Below are 20,591 nucleotides of genomic sequence, written 5' to 3' on the forward strand. Positions count from 1 at the left end.
TTATTTATTTATTTTTATTTTTTTTGGTACCAGGGATTGAACTCAGGTCCTTGCACTTACGCAGCAGGCGGTGAAACCACTGAGCTAAATCCCCGGCCCTAAAACTTTTTATTTTAAGACAGGGTCTTGTTGAATGTGGCCGTAAATGCCTGTAATCCCAGCACTTTGGGAGGCTGAGGCAGGACTACTGAGTTGGAGGCCAGGCTGAACTATAGCAAGACCCTGTCTCCAAATAAATAATAAAATAAAATACAGGGTATTATGGCTTATATATAGATGTCCCCCCAAAGCCTCATGCAGTCATAGGTGGGGCTTTTTGGAGGTAGCTGGATGGATAGAGGGTTTGTGCTGCTAGGATAGAAGATGTGATGCTGGGACTGAGTCACAGTTCGATGCTAGGATTCAGGGTATGAGTGCTATCCTCTCTAAGGGTAAGATATATGGGACAGGGCTGGGGATTTAGCTCAGTGGTTCCGGTGCCTGCCTCGAAAGCATAACGTCCCGAGTTTGAGCCCTGGTACCAAAAAAAAAAAAAGTTATATGGGACAGAAAGAGCTGTGGTTATCACTTGTCTCTTGTTGCCTTCTGCCTGCCATAAACTATTTCTCTTCTGTGATGCCTCTCTGCCTTGGTTGAGCCAGCCAATTAAGGACTGAAACCTCTACAAACTGTGAGCCCAAATAAACCTTTCCTCCTTTAACTTTGGGTATCAGGTATTTTGTCTCAGCAACAAGAAAAGTAACTAAGACACAGGGTCTTACTAAGTTGCCCAGGCTGGGCTCAAACTGCATTCCTCCTGCATTCTCCTGTCAGGTGCTGGGATCACATGTGTGCATCACCACACCAGGCTACTTATTCTTTCCTCTATACCACAATGCTACTGGTTAAATTTGGTTTATCTAGTGGAAGTTTTAGGCTGAAGTGATATTAAAAGTATATCCTTTTGAAAAATATTTATTGAGTATAAATAAATGTCCTATACATTAAATATCAAGAAATATTCATTATTGATTACAAGTCAGGCTGTAATACTGAAGAAACCATAGAATTAAAATACCCACTCATGATACAGTAGTGACAATTCCATTCCAATACTGGACACAGTAATTTGGTCACAAGACACCACAAAACCTATCAAAAATGCCATCATTAAGCCACCTATAATACCACAATAGAAAATGGTGTTGAAACATAATATGAACAGTCTCAAAAATCTCATCTTTATATTATCAATTTATCAAGGTCACATTGAAACTGTAAAGTTATACTGTCATAGAACTTACTAAAGATTCTTGTCTCCTTGATTTTATTTCAATTACTAATGAATGAAAACAAGTTATACAAAGCCAAAGATTCTTTTAAGTTAGTCTTTCACAAGAGAAAGAGAATCAAATTTTAGTACAAAGAAAGCTTCCTCCAAGCAATGAGTTTCTTAATGGGAAAAAAAAAAAAGAAAGAGCAGTAAAATTACCCTTTCCTTCAAAAAAGGAAAGAAACTGAAATCTGTTGCAAATTTGGAAATATTTCCCAGTCCCAGAAGATGTGTTTATTTTACATGATGTACTTGAATGATGCAAATCTATGAAGCAGGGATCTGTGGCAATCCGAATTCATCCACCAGGACTCCATCCTGTGAAAAGGAATCAATGTTTAGTGCCACCATTTTTCACTTGATTAAAGTTACAGCAGTTGTGGATGTAGCTCAGTGATACAGCTTTCGCCTAGCATGTACAAGGCCCTGAGTTTAATCCCCAGCACCAAGAAACAAATACATTTAGTAGTCACAAGTAATTTCCAAGTTAATCAATCAAAACCAAAATCCCACTCAAAAGATAATGAGCTTTATCATGAAAGGTAAAGGAAGACACATGAGCCAGGAAACAAAAGAACCAAAAGAGTAAACCTTTGTAGGGTAAAAGAAGAGCAAAAGAGCAACAAAGAGATATGTAAAGAGAAACCTAGAGGAAAAGAGTCAGGCAGAGTGGCATGCCCATGAAGTGCCAGCTAATCAGGGAACCTGGGGCAGGAGGATCCCTTAAACCTAGCAATTTGAGATTGGCCTGGGCAACATAAAGAGATCCTAGCTCAAAATCAAACAAAAATTCAAAAAACAAAATAGAGGAAAAGGAGGTTGGGAGGGTCAAGGAGGAAAGGCCGAGGAATTACTCCTTCCCTCTAGATTTGTATTTTCACTATGATCTTTAATAAGGACCAATACCTTTTTTAGCCTCCTAATGCTTGAAAGGGCAATGCTGTAGGATGGGCAGTCAATTCCACATCATGCTTTACTCCAAAATCATAGGCAGTGACACCACTATTGATTAAGAAAACCCATCTCCTTAGCACATTTATCTTGATAAGCTGTGACCTTCTAACAGTGGAAATGACAAAGATGGTGTAGGGATTTGTTATTGGAGAATTAAAAGGTGAGCTGTAAAGCTGGTGATGTGGCTCAATGGTAGAATACTTGCCTCCCCATGCCTGAGGCCCTGGGCTCAAACCCCAGCATTAAAAAAACTATTTCAGGAGTACTGACAAAAAGCAACCTGTGCACCTGGAATCTTGAAAGAGCTGCAGAGGTGGGGGTGGGGGGGTGGAATAAGGTGGGCAGTAGAAAAAATAAGACTATTTCAGGCTCAAGGGAGAAGGGAGGAACATAACAGGAGGATGCATAGTCACAGAAACCGTTTACAAATAGGAAAAACGGAAGAGGTTTTGAGAGAAGACATGAATTCCTAATTTGCTCAAAATCACAGTGAATAAAGGCAGCAAATAGGACAGGTTCCCACTCAAATATCTGACAACTATAATGTGCATACTCATTGTGCAAATTGGGAGATTAAGCAGATACCAGGGCTGTAAACATCTAGTGGCAGCAGAAAATAAATGACACATTATACTAGGAACTAAGATGGAGTGAACGAGATTTTATAAGCAGCTTATAATACTTATAATAGTGCCAACATATAGATCCGCACAGAGCTTCTATTTGTTTGTTTGTTTTTCTTTTTGATACTGGGGATCAAACTCGGGACCTTGCGCTTGAGAGGCAGGTGGCAGAACCACTGAGGTAAATCCCCAGCCCTGTTTGGCTTTTTGAGAAAGTGTTTCACTATGTAATTCTGGCTGACTTTGAGCATACTATGTAGCCCAGACTGGCCTCAAACTCACTGCGATCCTCCTGCCTCAGCCTCCTGAGTGCTGTGACTACAGGGGTGTCCCATTGCGCTCAGCTTGGACAGGGATTTAAGTTTGCAAAGTCCTTTACATACACAATCTACGCTGCCTACATAATTATATGAAATACCTGTGATTATCTGCATCTTACACAAATGAGGAACAGAAAAGCTCAAAACAACTAAGTGATGTCATAGTACCAGACATCCTGATTTTTTTTTAACTTGTTGACGTAAAATCTTTCTACATTAAGGTTTTTGTTTTTTTGAGAGAGGGTGCCACTGTAGTGCAGGCTGGCCTTGAACTCTCACAGCAATCCTCCTGCCACTGCTTTCCAAGTGCTGAGATTACAGGGGCCGGGGATTTAGCTCAGTGATTCTGCTGCCTGCCTCAAAAGTGCAAGGACCCGAGTTCAATCCCCAATACCAAAAAAAAAACAAAACCCAAAAAAACCGAGTGCTGAGATTACAGATATGTGCTACCATGCCCTACATTAAGTTTTACATTTAAATCATTAGTTTCTAGTTTCTTAAAAAAATCCACCCAATAATTAGTGAATCTGGAGAGTGGGACTTTCTTTTACTCTGCCACTCTGCAAGGAACTTGCATGTGCTGCCAGTGTTTTCCCAGGAAATGTGTAAAACCTGTAAATGGTACCATTTACCATTTGAGTGCCAGCTCACAACAAGGGTCATTATGTACATTATAGAAATCATCACTGTAAAGAAACATCCTTAAACCTCACTGACTCTATTTATGCAGCCTGTTCATTATCTCAAACAAGAAAACTGGCTTCCAAAGGCTCCCAAAATAATGACCAGGACTGACTTTCCCGTCCTAACATTAGACTATCTTTTAAATTCTCAGAAGGGTGGGCATAAAATCTTCACCAGATTGTATAGAAAGAGAAGCACAAAAGGTGCTCACCTTGTTTTTAGTGTCGGTGGGAACACCTTCTGGTATTGCAGGTGCAGATGCTGCTTCATCCAAGTAAGAACTATCTTCATCAGCCAGAAGCTCATCACCCAGTGCATCCAATTCTGAAATTAAAATAGTAAACTGTTATGGTTTAGATCTAAAATGTCCCTGAAAAGCCTCATATGTCCTGGGCCAGGGATTTAGCTCAGTGGTGCCGCCACCTGCCTCGAAAGTGCAAAGTCCCGAGTTCGATCCCAGGTACCCCCCCCCCCCAAAAAGAATAAAAGCTTCATATGTCCAGAAGTGGGGCTTTTCTTTTATTTGTACCGGGGATTGAACTTGGGACCTTGTGCTTGTGAGGCAGGGATGGCATCAATGAGCTAAATCCCCAGCCGTAGGTGGGGCTTTTAGAAGGTGACTGATCTTGTGGGCACTATACTCATCAGTGGATTAATCCATTGATAAGTTCATAGCTGGATGTGCTATTAGAAGGTGGGGCCTGCTTACAGTTGGGTCACTGGGGGTGTCACCTGGAAGGGTGTTCTTGTTCCAGGCTCCTCTCTTTTTTCTCTCTTTGCTTTCTGACACTGCCACATGCCCTCCTTCATGGCCTTCTACCATAATGTTTCTACCTTGGAACTAGCCAACCATGGAATGAATCCTCCAAAACCATGAACCAAAATAAACCTCTTCTATAAGCTGTGTCAAGTATTTTATTCTGGTGATAAGAACGTGACTAATACACCAACACTGCAAAGAAAATAGAAGCAAGAAAACTTAGTCAAATTATTTCTAATAAGATAAAAACAGGAAAAAAAAGGGAAGGGGATTAATCTCTGTTTTCAAAATTAAAGATGATCATTTAAGAAAATTTCAAGTGGGCTGGGGATTTAGCTCAGTGGTTCCACCACCTGCCTCACAAGCACAAGGACCCAAGTTCGATCCCTGGTACCAAAAAAAAAAAGAAAAGAAAAAAAATTTCAAGGTATATAAAATCTATAAATAGCTGGGTATGGTAGTACACATGTATAATCTCAACACTCAGGAGGTGAGGCAGGAGGATTCCTGGGAATTCAAGGCCAGCCTAGGCTACATAGTGAGGCCAAAACCAGCCTAAACTACATAGTGAGACCCTATCTCAAAACCAAAACCAAAACCAAATCATTCAGTTCCCCACAGGTGTATATGGTCCCGGTCTTGATAAGAAGATTATGGTTGTGAGTTGACCAATTCAGATTAGAAAAATCTGACCATAATAAGTATAAAAAGAGTCTGCTGGGGCTGGGGATTTAGGTCAGTGGTTCTGCCGCCTGCCTTGCAAGCGCAAGGACCCGAGTTCAATCCCCGGTAACAAAAAAAAAAAAAAAAAAAAGAGTCTGCTGTAGTGGCGCATGTCTGTAATCCCACCGTGTGGGACACTGGAGCAGGAGGACTGCTGTGTGCTCGAGGACAGCTGGGTAATATAATGAGTTCAAGGCCAGCCTGAACTATAAAACAAGACCTTGTCTCAATAAATCAATCAATTGGGCCTGGGATTTAGCTCAGTGGTTTCGCTGCCTGCTGCGCAAGCGCAAGAACCTGAGTTCGATCCCTGGTACCAAAAAAAAATTAAATTAAATTAAATCAATCAAATTCTCTTTCATTGATGGACTTGGAAAAAAGTAGTAACAGAAGGCCTGGATAATTGCTATATAATGTGGGATCATTGCATGAAATCAGGCTGTAGGAATAACACCACAACTTCAGTTCTTGGGAAGACCATGTTTTTGGACCTCATTGTGAAGAGCTGTTGAAAAGGTTATAAGAATGAAGTTCAGAAGAAAGAACAGAGTTAGGTAACTGAGAAAACGCCTATTCTGAGAATACATCTAAAAAGTATTGAACATCTTATAAGAGAGTTCATTATCCATGTGGGGTTAATTATACACCAGGTGGTGTGTGACCATATGGAAGAGATCATGGCCTTCCATTTAAAAGAAGTACATAGGGGCCGGGGATTTAGCTCAGTGGTTCCACAGCCTGCCTCGCAAGCACAAGGTCCTGAGTTCGATCCCGGGTACCAAAAAAATAAATAAATCAAAAAAAATAAAAGAAGTACATAGCAGAGATGGTCACAAAGTGAAATTCCTGAAGTAAATGCAAAATAAGAGAAATTCTCACAGAATGCAGAAGAAAAGGCCAAAGATATATATATATATATTTATTAATTTTTTTTTTTTGTGCCGGGGATTGAACTCAGATCCTTCTGCTTGTGCAGCAGGCGGCAAAACCACCGAGCCAAATCCCAGGCCCCTAAAGGCCAAAGATATTAAGAGGAGAAGAAGAGAGAAATGGAAAGCCTGTCTAGAAAATACAATCTACGCCTAACAGAAATACCTGAAACAGAGGACAAAGCAAATTAAGCTGAAACAATACTTAAGGAACTAATTGGTGATAACTTTCCAGAGTTGAAGAATGAAGTAGGTTTGCACATGAAGAAGCCTCACAGGGTACTTTTACAATTCAATGAGAAGAAAAGAATCACCTAGACATATCCTTGTGACTTTTCTTTTTGGTACTGGGGATCAAACTCAGAACCTTGCGCTTTTGAGGCAGGCAGCAGAACCACTGAGCTAAATCCCTGGCCTGTCCTTGTGACACTTTTAAATTTCAAGAATAAAGAAAAAATTTTGCAAGTAACCAGAGAAACCAGATTACCTGTAAAGGGGCAAAAGTCAGACTGATCTCTTGCAATTCTAAATGCCAGAAAACAATGAAATGACATCTACAGAATTTTAAAGGAAAATAATTTTGAACCAGGAATTATTTACTTTGGCAAGTTAGTATTTGTGCATGAAGGCAACTGGAAGACATTCTTAGATACCAAGGGGTAAATAAAGTATATCAACAAAAAACTTTCTTTTTTTTTTTTTTGGTACCAGGGATTGAACTCGGGTCCTTGAGCTTGCGCAGCAGGCGGCAAAACCAATGAGCTAAATCCCCAGCCCTAAAATAAAAACTTTCTCTAAGAATCATCAGGGGAAACTCAAGATAGGAAATTCAAAAAACAAAAACAAGAAACCAAAGAAATGAAAGAAGGAAAAAAGGTTCTAGGCAAAAAGAGAATGGGGGTGGTGGAGGGATAGAGAGAGGGACAAAGAGGGAGAAAGGGAGGTAAAGGGAGGAAGCAAGAAGGGGTGGAGAGGAAGGGGGAGCAAGGGAGAAAGCAGTACAGTGGCTCCTTGACTTGAGAACTCAATTCAACTCAATTCATTCCAGATGGCTGGTTGTTACTCAAGTTGGTCAATTGAAAGCTCAGGCTTCTCTACAAAGCTTTCAAAGTCTCTCTCTTGTTAACAGGCAGATCTGTGTCCTTAGACATTGGCCCAGGATTTCTCAATTAACCCCACACAGGCAAGGATGGTGTACTATTACTTCCAGAACTCTTTAAGGGTTAAATCTATATCTGAGACCATCTGGAAGCACAAGTGGCCGGCATTCAGGTCTTAACTCAAGACTCTGGTCATAAGTTAAAACTAAAATTCTGGTCATAACCTGTTATTTGTATGTCAGGTGGGTCGTAATTTGAGGGTCCACTATAATGTTATGGGAGCCATGCGATGAAAAATCCAGTGTGGGCTGCTTCTGCCATTTACCGTTATTCCTGCTAGAAGGTGATGGCTATCTTTGACACCCCCTTCTTCCTCCATAACCAGTCAATCAGCCTTACATATTCAATCTCCTAGAATGTCCTTAATCTGTTCATTTCTTTCTGTAGCTGCTACCACCACCCTAGTCTTAGCTTCCATTATCTCATGTGACCAAATTAATAGCTTCTAGACAGACCTCTCTCCCTGAGGAGACTCAACAACTCTTATTCCTTTTTTTTTTTAGCAGTACTGGATATTGAACCTGGGGTTTTCACACTGAGCTACATCTCCAGCCCTTTATCTTTTTTTTTTTTTTTTTTTTTTTTTTTTGGTGTTTTGAGGCAGGATCTCCCTTTGTAGTTCAGCCCGGCCCCAAACTCACTATGTAGCCCAGGCTGGCCTCGAATGCGCAGCGATCCCCCTGCCTTAGCCTCCTGAGTGCTGGGATCACAGGTGTGTGCCAACATGCCCAGCTCTATTTTTATCTTTTTAGATAGAGCTTCAGTAAGGCACTAAGTTCCCTGGGCTGGGTTTGAACTTGCAACTCTCCTGCCTCAGCCTACCAGAATACTGGGATTATAGCAGTGCACCCAGCTTCCCTTTTCAGTTTTTTGTGCTAACTCCTATTCATCTTTCAGGTCCTGGGCCTGTACTTCAGTACTAACTATGTTTGATTCTCCCACTAGGGGAAGATTCCTTTGTTAAGTTAGATTACCATGTTCCTATGGTATCTCATTTTTCCCCAACAGTGTGTGTTCTTGTAATTAAATAATTACTTGAAGCAAGTAGGTTTATATTCCTCCCACTGCTAGAAGTTACATGAACACAAGAATCTTTTTTTTGGTACTGGGGATCAAACTTGGGACCCTGCGCTTGTGAGGCAGGCATTGGCACCACTGAGCTAAATCCCCAGCCCCATTTTTTTTTTTTTTTTTTTTTGAGACAGGGTCTTGCTTTGTAGTTTAAGGTGGCTTTGAACTCACTATGTAGCCCAGGCTGGCCTGGAACTCACTGCAATTCTCCTGCCTCAGCCTCCTAAATGCTGGGATTACAACCATCCACCATCAATCTCAGCCTACATTTATTTTTTTCAATGCTAAATCCCTAGCATCTAGCACAGAGCCTGGCATATAGTAGATGAACACTAAGTATTCACCAACTACTGTTTCTTAATTTGTTTTGCTCTTCTTAGGAATAAGACTCCAAATAAGAAAATAGGGAGAACAAAATCAAAAGGAAAACAGCAAGGAAAGGCCATGTTGACCATACTTTAGTGTTACTGATGGAGTTTGCAAGTCTGATGCAGGTAGCTCAAAGGCTCTGTGCCTGAAGACTACTGAAAGCTAAGTCTCAGGGAACCTGGATAGTAATTTTCTCTAGCATTTGGGAAAAGGTCTCAGACAGTTGTTACTTTCAAGCTCTAAAGTAAAGCTACACTGCTTTTCTCACAACTTACCTGCTTCTAAGTCATCTTCATCTAATTCTGGAGTGCCATAACTGCGACTCAGTGCTTCTTGAATTTCATTTGCATCTTCCATCATATCCTCTAGTTGGTCTTGTAAATCCTATAGAAATAGGAGATAGGGTTTCCACTCATTTTTTTACCATCGTCTTTTTTTTTGGGTAGTAGGGATCAAACTTAGGACCTCGCGCTTGCCAGGCAGGTGCTGTGCTGCTGAGCTAAATCTTGAGCCCTTACCATTGTCTTTTTGTTATTGTTTTTGTTTGTTTTGGTATTGGAGAGCAAACTCGGGACCTTGCGCTTGCAAGGCAGGCAGCGGCACCACTGAGCTAAATTCCTTGGTCCACTATTGTCTTTTAACTACCACATTCCCTTCATTCTCCTTTGAAGCTTAGAAATTAGCAATTTTTAAAAAATGTACATAAAATATCAAGCACATAAATAATTCTCAACAATGTTAGTTTACTTCACTAACCCAATCCTTGCCTAGCAACTGCTATTAGTCAACAACTGAACAGACACTTTTCTAAAGAGTAGGTCTGAATAACTCCTGAATGTCCTTCATTTATTTTGTTGTTTGTTTGGTGCTGGGCCTCATGCATCCTAAGCACATGCTGTACTACTGAGCTACTCTCCAGCCTCTGGAATGTCCCTCCTAGTAAAAAGTATTACAAAGAAGGGCCGGGGATTTAGCTCAGTGGTTCCGGCATCTGCTGTGCAAGTGCAAGGTCCCGAGTTTGATCCCCGGTACCAAAAAAAACCCAAAAAACAAAAAACCCAAAAAAGTATTACAAAGAGTGCTTAAAGAATTATTTAAAATCTGAGGGAACAGCTTGCCTAACATGTATGAGGCTTGAGTTTGATTTGTAGCACTGCAAAGGAAAAAAAAAAAAATCAGAAGTCAAAAGCCCAAAGATTTCCCCTAACAATAACTGTGAATGCCATTTACCCTCATAATCCCTCTTCCATTTTGGTGGTGAAAAGGTGAATTTCAAAATAAAATATAGAATTGGTGATCTTGCATTTGATTTTAAAGGAGTGTCATGCAAATCCAAAGACCTAGGTGGGCAAGGTGGTACATGTCTGGAATCCCAGCACTCTGTAGACTGAGGCAGGAGGACTGCTGTGAGTTCGAGGCCAGCCTGCGCTGCATAGTGAGTTCAAGAGCAGCCTGAACTACTGAGCAAGGCCTTGTCTCAAAAACAAAACAAGACAAAATAAAAACAAACAAACCCACAAAAATCCAAAGGCCTATTTTGAAAACGGATGCCCATCAGCTCTCTGCTATTAGAGAGTTCTATTCGCAACATTAAATCAAGAAACATTTAACTATCAATACTAAATGGAGAAAGGGAAGTAACTGAGACCAGTAAAATTACTCAAGACAGCCAAAGACATAAATCAAAAGCGAAATCAACTGGGTGGTAAAAAAGTTGTAATGGGCCACCTTGAATGGGGAAAAAGAAATGGAATCAGGAGGGCCAGGAATTTAGCTCAGTGGCACCGTGCCTGCGTATCCCCAGTACAAAAAAAAAAGGGATGGAATCAGGAAACGCTTAATACCTGAGACCAGGCTGGTGAAAAAAAAATTGGCTGAGAGAATAAACCATCTGTTAATGATCTACATGTAGTACATGGCAGGAAACAATGCAAAACCAAACTGAGAAGTGGCACAGCATAAGAAGGGCAGTGGATAAAATGACTCAGAAGTCAGAAATACTCAAGTTCAAATTTTGCATTATTTAATGAGTAGTTAATTTCCTCATTTATAGGATTAGTGTAGGGATTTATGAGCTCAAAATGTTAAGTGAAATAAATCAGATACACAAGCTTAAATATTGCATGGTTTCTCATATATGAGAAAGCCAAAGTATAAATAAAGAGCAAAATAAAAGATACATCATAGAAGTAGAGAGACAGAGGGCCAGGCATTTAGCTCAGTGGTTCCGCCGCCTGCCTCACAAGTGCAAGGTCCCGAGTTAGATCACCGGTACCCAAAATAAATAAATAAATAAATAAAATAAAATAATAAAGGATTGTATCAACTTATACTAGCAGTAAATATGCATTTCCCCCATTTAAAAAATAATTTATAGAAACAATAATCGCCTAATACTGTATCTATTGTTTTAGGGATATACAGAATAACACTGTATTTCACATAGAGAAGAACAGACTAGTGTTGATCGTGGTCCAAATCAGCACCATTTACCCTTCAATTTCTATAGCAATGCAAGACATTTGAAATTCCTTCCTGGTCTCTTGGTTTGTTTTCCATATAAAAGTGAAAAGCATAAAAAATAAAATGGAAGAGGAAAAACTTTTAAAAAACTCTTAGTTTTTTGTCTTTCCAAGTGCCAAGTGATTGTCCTGTATATATGTAACAGTCTGCTAAATAGAGAAGCACTACAGTAAACACTAATTAAAAGGGAAAAAGAATAACATAGAATAAACTAATCAAGTCAAGTTTGTATTATACTATTACATATTAAGAGAAATCTCCCCAAATCATCTTTGAATAGGATTTCTAGTAGTAGACTCTCGGACAGACATAAACAAAAAATTATCTCACAAAGAATTGTCAGGCTAACCTGTCTTCAAATTCACATAAATCAATATTATATAATAAACAAGAACAACATAAATACAGGGACTAAACCAAAAAGAACATTGATGGACTGATGTGCAGAAACTAAAAAAAAAAAAGAAAAGACGAAAACAGAGCCACACACACAAAGGCAAAATAAAAAATTAGAATTATATAGGTTGGGGATATAGCTCAACAGTAGAACATTTGCCTAGCATGCATAAGACCTTGTGTTTGATCCCCATCACCACATAAAGAGAAAAAAATAACCTATAAAACCATGAAAATGAAAAAACAAAAAAACAAAAACAAAACAAAACAAAAAAACCCATGAAAATGTTTTACAAATAAAGTATTTTAGGAAAATAAATCCAACAGAAAAATTCAGAATATGTAGCCTGGCCAAAAGACACATATACATATGCACCAAAAGTGTTAAAGAGGCTTTCCACCTCTCATATTGGCAATTTATTAGGGGACAGGAAAAGGGTAGGAACAGAGACTGATATACAACTACAGATGAAAGGTAGAGACATACAAAAAACCCAAAATGACCAAAGTTTTTCTTTTGTTCATATTAAATAGCTTTAAATAAAACACAAGGAGCCCTAAAAGTAAAAAACAAAATTGCATTTTGTATTTTATTATCAAAAAGTACTACACAAATAAGACAAGCACATATAGAACATTTTTCTTAGTGAATTTCTTGAAAGATATCATGAAGCTTAACTCCATAGCAAAAGACTTGTAGACCAGTGGAAATGGTAAAGGGCAATGTGAAGAGGGTTGGTGAAAAGAAGTATAACAGGGAAAAAATGAATGCCTTCACACTGCCAGAGAATACCTCTGTAGAGACAGTCAAACACCTGGGACATCCTAACTACTCACTCAACAAACACTTAACTGCTTTATTTTCTTTAACAGTCTCTTACTCTAGGCACCAACCATGGCCAGATATTGTCTAGGCATTGGGGATACAAAAGTGAACAAAATGAAGTTTCTGACCTCAAGGAAAGAGACAGAGAGAGCAGGGGTAAAGGGTGCTAAATAAATATACATGAACAAAGGAAGCTTCCTTCCTGACTGGTTACCACTCACTCCCTCTGCTTGCCATTTGGCTGTTCACCTGACAGGTGAGAACCGCCAGGCTCTCAGGGATTATCTCCTTGCCAAAATCTAATCTCAAAAAGAAATGCTAGGGCCAGGGATTTAGCTCAGTGGTTCCGCCGCCTGTGCAAAGACCTGAGTTGGATCCCCAGTACCAAAAAACAAATAAACAAAAAGAAATGCTAATTTTAAGGAATTATATTATTGAAATATAAACATAAAGAGAATTACTAGAAAAGGTCACCAACTCAATGTCAGAATTGTGAGCATTAATCCTGATAATATTAACTTCACTGAATTATGAAACAATAACCAGACTAATAAAGCACGTTCCTGGGTGTGTCTGGGTGGGCCATGGAAGTGTGACATTGGGTTCTATATATGGTCCCCTGCATTCCTCTCTGGCAGTGTTCCCTGCTCTGCTTCCCAACTGTCAAGAAGTTGAGTAGCTTTGTTCCACCATGATGTTTCTACCTTGTAGCCAGCTGATCATGGACTGAATACCCTGAAACTGTGAGCCAAATTCAGCCTCTCTTTAAGTTGTGAGTGTTGAGTACTGTATCCCAATTACAAGAAGCTGACTAATGTATTGTATTAAGCACTTTACAGACATATCTTTATTTAACATTTGTGACAATACTGGGAGATAGGCAGCAATATCAGTTGAGGAAACAAACTAAAATTCATTAAGTTAGAAGTAACTACTGAGTATTTATTATGTGCCAAGCACTGCATTTTGTATTTTATTTAAAATAGTGTAGGTATACTAGCTCATTTATTTCATCTGCATAATAGCTATACTGTATGTGATTTTAAGATCTTTGCACTAACAATGAGGAAGCTGAGACCTTAGGTAATCCTTCCTGAAGCTACACTAGTAAATGGTGGCCCAGGATTCAATCCCTCTGATGTGCTTTTCCCATCACATACACATTCATTTGGATCCTTTCAGAAACTGGTGCATATTCTTGCAGAAACTAGCATACACTTTACCTCAATCTGGTCAATTTTCACTTCCTTGTATGCCTTCTTCATTTCTTTTACTCCCTGTTTCATAGCATCCACCTAAAAAAAAAAGAAAACACAATGTCTTAAGAAGTCATGTTGGTTAAACTATCTTTTAAAAAAACAAGAGAAAAAAACACAAAAGTGAAAAAAAATGCTTTGGGATACCGTAGTCTTGGTGTCCTTCAATGACTGGATGGTGTAATTGGCTTGTTCCATGTTAAAGGACTGTTGGGCAAGGTTGTCCCGCTGCTGCTCATACCTTTTTAGAGTCAATTGAGAATGACAAATGTGAACCAGATAGAAATCTTCAGGAAGAAAGCACCCTTAACACTAAATAGAATTTTCATAAAATAAAGGACCAAAATCCTTAAAAATTAATTCCTCTAACTCAGTCTCTCCAGTCTTTTTCCTATACATTTATTTTAGTTATAACACTATTGTTTTCTACTTTGTATTATACTATTCACTTTTTCCTATGTTGCTATTTGTGTGTGTGTGTGACTAGGAATTGAACCCAGGGCCTTATGGACACCAGGTAAGTATTCCACCACTGAGTTACAACCTTAACCCCCGGGTCCCTTTTATGTGTGTGGTACTGGAGACTAAACCCAGAGCCTCCACACTGAGCTTATATCCGAGCCCTTTTTAAAATTTTTATTTTGAGACAGGGTCTCACTAAGTTGCCAAGACTGGGCTAGAACTTATGACCCTCTTGCTACAGCTTCCCAGAGCATTAGTATTATAGGTACGTGCCACCATACTCAACTTTTTTCCCCCCAGTACTGGGGACTGAACCAAGGACCTTCACAGTGAGCTATATCCTAGCACTTTCTTTTATTTAGAGACAGGGTCTTGCTAAATTGATAAATTGCTCAGTCTGGCCTGAAATTTGTAATCCCTTCTGCCTTAGCCTCAGAGTATGGGATTATAGGCATGTGGCATCATGGCCAACTCTCTCTCTTTGTCTTGCTAAACTGCCTATGCTGGCCTCTCTTGATCCTCTTGCCTCAGCTTCTTGAGTGCTGGGATTACAGGTGTGAGCTACCATGCCCAGCCCACACCTTTATCTATGTTTTTACAATTATATCCTATGGTAATTCTCAGAAATATGAACACTTGGAGCATAGGGTAAGACCATTTTTAAACTTCTTCACATAAATGTTTTTGCAGTAGACTGAACTCCTTTTCTTATTTTGTTTTTTGAGATAGGGTCTCCCTACCTAGTCCAGACTAGCCTTGAAATCCCTAGGTAGTCCTAGATGGCCTTGAACTCAACAGTCCTCCTACCTTTTTCTCTAGACTGAGCTCCCTGAGATTACATTAACTCTGTACCTATAATTAAGCTGATAGTATATAATGTCTTGTGCTTAAAACGTGTTCTTTAAAACAAAGTTTTATATCAAATTATACACTACCTCAATGATTGCAGTTAATATTGTCTTTATACAATATTTAGAAACTATCTCACTATCCAATCAGAAGGAAAATGGTCAATTCATATTGCAGGCAAATGATTGATTATTTTGTTAAAAAGTGTAAAGTTTCTATAGAATAGTTAAAAGGACAAGAAAATGCTCAAGATTAAAAATTAAATGGAAAGGATGACATGTACAGTAATAGATACACTATAATTTAAGTTTTCCTCTACAAATTTTATGTACACATGCCATGTACATATACATAATCATAAAAAAGAAACTGGAGGACTGGGGATTTAGCTCAGTGGTTCCAGTGCCTGCCTCACAAGCGCAAGGTCCTGAGTTTGATCCCTGGACCCCCGCCCCCCCCGCCAAAAAAAAAAGAAAGAAAAGAAACTGGAGAAAGTATTTTACTGTTCTTTTTTTTTTTTTTTTTTTTGTACCAGGGATCGAACTCGGGTCCTTGGCTTGCCAGGCAGGCAGCAGAACCGCTGAACTAAATCCCCTGCCCTGGAAAAAGCATTTTAAAGGTTATTTCTAGAAGCAAGAATCTAGGTGAATTTTCTTTTCTTCTGCTTATGTTTATATATTTTCCAAATTTCTACAATGAACCTGTATTCCTCTCTTTTTATTTTGTATTCCTTTCCTAACAAAAAAGAGTATTTAAAAATTGCATGATACCAATCAAGATTACTGCTTTTGCTCTCACAATAGGCCTGATTTCTTTTTTTTTGGTACCGGGGACCGAACTTGGGTCCTTGCGCTTGTGAGGCAGGCGATGGAACCACTGGGCTAAATCCCTGGCCCTAGGCCTGATTTCTTTTTGCAATGTGATATAATCTAAAATAAGGAAGATGACAACTGATGTATTATAAAAAGTTCCTTAAAAATTGGAATAGAGAGAGCAACAAGTTTTCAGGTTCCATATTAGCTGATTACAGGGCTGGGGATTTAGCTCAGTGACACTGCGCCTGCCTCACAAGTGCAAGGTCCTGAGTTCGATCCCCAGTACTGCCCCCAAAATACCCCAAAACAAAAAAAACCCATATCAGCTGATTACACCTGACCTCCACAACCTTGCAGATGATCTCATCAGCTTAGCAGTTCTCAAGGGTGTCAAAAAATTATTTGGGTTCTCTCAAGCACTGGGACATAATCATCTAAAACTAATTAAGGACCTTTAAATCTATTTTGGTGAAGCCAGGAATGGCAGCACACACCTGTACTTCCATCTACATGGGAAGCTGAGGCAGGAGAGTCACAAGTTCAAGACCAGTGTGGGCAACTTGACAGGACCCTATCTCAAAATGAAAGGGCTAAAGTGAGCGGAGTATGGTGACACACACCTACAATGCTATCATCCAGAAGGCTGAAGCAGGAGGACTTCATGTTTAAGGCTAATCCTGGACTACACAGGGAAACCTTATTTCAACAAAAAGGTGGGGGAGGTGTAGCTCAGTGGTACAACATTTGCTTAGCACACAAGAGGCCTTGTGTTCAATCCTCAGCAATGTAATAATAAAAAAAAAAAATCCATCCATATGAGAAGAAATATTCAGCATTCCTTTTATAAACAAAATCAAAAAGCGTATGCTAACTAAATGAAAGAACCAAATGCTATAGATCTAGCCAGTCCAAAACAATCACTAGTCATATACAGATACTTAAATTAAAATTAAAGAAATAAAATTAAAATTTCAGTTCCTTAGTCACACTAACCACACTTCAAGTGCCAAATAGTCACAAGTAGCTAATAGCTACTGAACTGGATATACAGACATAGAGTATCTCCATCATAGCAAAAAGTTCTAATTAGACGACAACGCTATCACAGATGTTGCTGTATATGTGGAGGGTGAAGGAAAGCCCCACTAATTGTATGTAATTAGATGTTAATGAAAAATTTGAATTATATCAAGAATACTTAGAAAAGCCGGAGATTTAGCTCAGTGGTTCCGCCGCCTGCTGCGCAAGCACAAGGACCCAAGTTTGATCCCCGGTACAAAAAAAAAAAGAATACTTAGAAAATACTATGAAAAACTGATGGTTTTCCCTTTACTTAAAGCTGGTAGAGGGAAAGAGATCATTCACATAACTTACATCCGCTTTTGCTTTAAAACTCGCAAGGCTTTCTGCTTGACCATATTCTGAGGAGAAAAACAGATTTAATTTTTTAAAAAGTAGAAAACATACATACAGTAAAAGAAATCTCCCCTATCCTCAAACTTACATGGCCCCTTACTTTCTTCTTCAAAGAAGCAGACATAGTAGCTTCTGGATTCTGATCTTCCCCTCCCAAGCACAGATATCTCTGATGTCCAATCTTTAAGCCTTAGTTCCTGTCTGTCCTTGCATCCCACATTTCAGTATCCTGACCTAGTTTCTCTTTTCATAATACATAATATGTTCACTTCTAGGCCCAACAGAGTCCAACTTCAACATGCCCAGACTCTTCTATCTTTTTTTTTTTTTTGACAGGGTCTTGCTATGCAGTTCAGGCTGGCTTTGATCTCATAGTGATCCTCCTGCTTCAGCCTCCCAAGTGCTGGGATTTCAGGTGTGCACTACTGTACCAGGCTGACTCTTCAATCTTTTTTTTTTTTTTGGTACCGGGGATCGAACTTGGGACCTTGCGCTTGCAAGGCAGGTGCCAGAACCACTGAGCTAAATCCCCGGCCTTGACTCTTCAATCTTATCTCACCTTGGAAATGTCTAAATATGGCCCCAGCAACCTCTCACTTCTTCTGGTTAAGAGCCTTTACATCAAACTTATCTTTCCTCTCTGTTGTCTTTTACTGAGTTTTAAACAACTCTGTTGTCTTTTAAATTGATTCTTTTTTGGGGGGGTACTGGGGATCGAACTTGGGTCCTTGAGCTTGAGCAGGAGGCAGAGAAACCACTGAGCTAAATCCCCAGCTCACTGATTCTTTATTTTTATGACAGTCTCATGACTACCAACCATGGTTTGGGCTTTTATCTCAAGTCTAGATAGGCTTTCCTGCCTCTGTTCTTGTACCATACCATCAGTGAAGATTGCTGAGAAAAGCCTTTTCTTTCTTTTCCTTTTAATTTACTGTACTGGGGATTGAACTTAGGGCCTTCACACTAAGCTACATCCCCATCCCTTTTTTACTTTTTATTTTCAGACTAGATCTTGCTAAATTGCCCGGGCTGGGCTGAAACTTGTGAACCTCCTGCCTCAACCTCCCAGAGTGCTAGGATTACAGATGTATGCCACCACATCTGGTGCCTTCCCTTTCTATAATGTTCCATATATTGCTTTGTCTCTTCCATTAAGAGAGAAAAATCAGATATCATTATCTTTCAAATAATACCTAGTATTCATCAAATGATACTATGTTCTAGACGTAGTGCTCTGCAGGTCACATGAATTACTGCATTTAATCCTCACATTATAAAGTACATCTTATCCCCTTTCGCAGATGGGAAAATTGATGTTCAGTAATGCCCTATCTCACATGGTTAATAAGTTATGGAACTGGAAGAAATAAAGATAGTTCTACTAGTCTTTGTGCTTAAATACACTAAGTTCCTACTTAACAGAAGCAGAAAATAAGTGGCTTTATCAAGGTCACAGCTAGTAGGTAGTCATAAGGATAGTATTAGAACATTGGACCACATGCCTAATTCAGTACTTTTTCCCAGTGAGCCACTCCTTAGCCAGTCAATATCTACCTAACCTGCCCAGCCTGGCAACTCACTGATCCTGAGCTCCACCCAGCCTTTCTCTCCAGATTATAATCTTCTCAGTAGAATATGCTGCTTCCCATGTACATGCTTCTGGACATGTGATCAGCACCTTCTCTTCACCAAGTCAAATCCAACCTCCCTTTTATATGTGGCTGCAAACTCTCCTGCCTGGATACATCTTAATGCATATTTTCTCTTTAACAGACTGTATCTCTTTCGTATTGTTCACTAGCCCCTATCACCAGGCCCTATTTCTATAGGTGCTTAGACTGTCACAGTACCTTCTGCAGCAATTGCTGCCTACGTTACCTTTGCAGGGCCCTCTCTCATCTTCTTGATTTGATCCTTGTACTTCACTAGCTCAGCATCCAGTCGGGAAATCTTCTTATCAATAGATTCTGCCCTGCTGTCCACCTTGGGGGAAAATAGAAATCTGTAGTAGTTACTGCTTTATACTTATATGGGAAGGGGCAGGAGAGGAAAAAATATGGAGAAACAAAACAAAGTCTTTAGTGAAGTATGTAAAACCGTGCTTCACTTGAGGGGGAAGGTGATTCCCTGGGGGGCTTCAAAAAACTACTCTTTCCCTCAGATTCTGATATACCAGACACCCCTCAAGAGTGAAGTAGAAAAATAATTTATCACTGGGCTAAGTTGAGATATCCTGACAATCAGAGACTGGTCAGGCTAAGGGCTCAAAAAGTAGGTGCCCAGGGGATACCACCTAAGACTGTAGCACTAAAACCATTTCCTAGAGTAGGGGTGGTGGCTTAATCTGAGGGGCCAAGGTTTTGAATTTTCTGTTACTGAGACTCAGGACTAAGGTACAGATATGGTGACCTAGGATAACACAGAGAGGGCTCTGATATGGATGAGGGATGAGGTATAGAAAGGGGGTAAGAGATTCGGCTGGACGAAGTGGGAAGGGAACACGGGCCTCGGGCAGTTTGGGGTGACGAGACCAAGGTAAAAGAGAGCTGACAGGTCAATGGGCATCAGAACGGGATGAGTGCAAGTAGGACGGGTTATTGATGAGGTGAAGGGTCCCTGGTTTGTGGTGTCAGGAATTAATAGGGAAGATGGGATGAAGGGGGCGGATGGAGAAGGCGGACGTGTAATGGGCCCCGGTACAGGGAATAGGATAGAGTAGGAGCCTAGGGACGCGGATGGGCGGGGTTGGGAGAGTCGGAGGCCCTGGGCCTGGTTATCCATGGTCAAATCCCCACCGTGCCAATGCAGTCAGTCAGGCTGGGCGGCGGAGCCTTGGGTTTCGCTTTCCCGAAGAATCGGTTCATCTTGAGCGGCCGCGAAGAAACCCAAAACACTGAGCGGGGGGGAACTAAAACGGAAGCGGAATTACTCCCACTTCAATTTCCGGCCCACCCAGGCGCAATCGCAGTGCGCTCGCTGGAATTTCTTGATCCTTTTCCGGGTTTTCAGTTCGGCCTTCGGGGAAGGAACGCAGAGTTTTGGAAGGGCGGGGAGGGAGACTCCAGTAGGCGGGGCCTCGGTGCGTGGTGGGCGGGGATTCGGTGAGCGAGGCGGGACCCTGGCTGACGGGGTGGGGCTTGGAG

At 40.2% G+C, this 20,591-nt stretch overlaps 1 protein-coding gene across 1 annotated transcript; it reads right to left on the bottom strand.

Annotated features, from left to right (window-relative positions):
• Positions 1 to 936: 936 nt before the first annotated feature.
• Chmp5 (charged multivesicular body protein 5) lies at positions 937 to 20,437 on the bottom strand. Its single transcript, XM_004838398.4, has 8 exons — positions 20,244 to 20,437; positions 19,327 to 19,431; positions 17,407 to 17,453; positions 14,054 to 14,147; positions 13,874 to 13,945; positions 9,181 to 9,289; positions 4,105 to 4,217; positions 937 to 1,630 (listed from the first exon to the last, which is right to left on the bottom strand). Exons 1-8 carry the CDS (start codon positions 20,310 to 20,312, stop codon positions 1,580 to 1,582), a joined length of 660 nt encoding a protein of 219 aa, XP_004838455.1. The 5' UTR covers positions 20,313 to 20,437; the 3' UTR covers positions 937 to 1,579.
• Between the last annotated feature and the right edge of the window lie 154 nt (positions 20,438 to 20,591).

This window comes from Heterocephalus glaber, unplaced genomic scaffold, assembly GCF_053883595.1.
Source record: "Heterocephalus glaber isolate CG9 unplaced genomic scaffold, H.glaber_assembly_v1.0 deba00001481, whole genome shotgun sequence".
In the NCBI taxonomy this organism is placed as follows: domain Eukaryota; kingdom Metazoa; phylum Chordata; class Mammalia; order Rodentia; family Bathyergidae; genus Heterocephalus; species Heterocephalus glaber.

Bases quoted from the DNA above. Each gene is read 5' to 3' on its own strand.
- Chmp5 (XM_004838398.4), bottom strand. From the start codon at position 20,312: ATGAACCGATTCTTCGGGAAAGCGAAACCCAAGGCTCCGCCGCCCAGC. The intron at 17,454-19,326 runs GTAACGTAGGCA...TTTTCTCCTCAG, and splicing joins TGAGAGAGGGCCCTGCAAAG to AATATGGTCAAGCAGAAAGC. The intron at 9,290-13,873 runs GTAAAGTGTATG...CTATTTCTATAG, and splicing joins TGAAAATTGACCAGATTGAG to GATTTACAAGACCAACTAGA.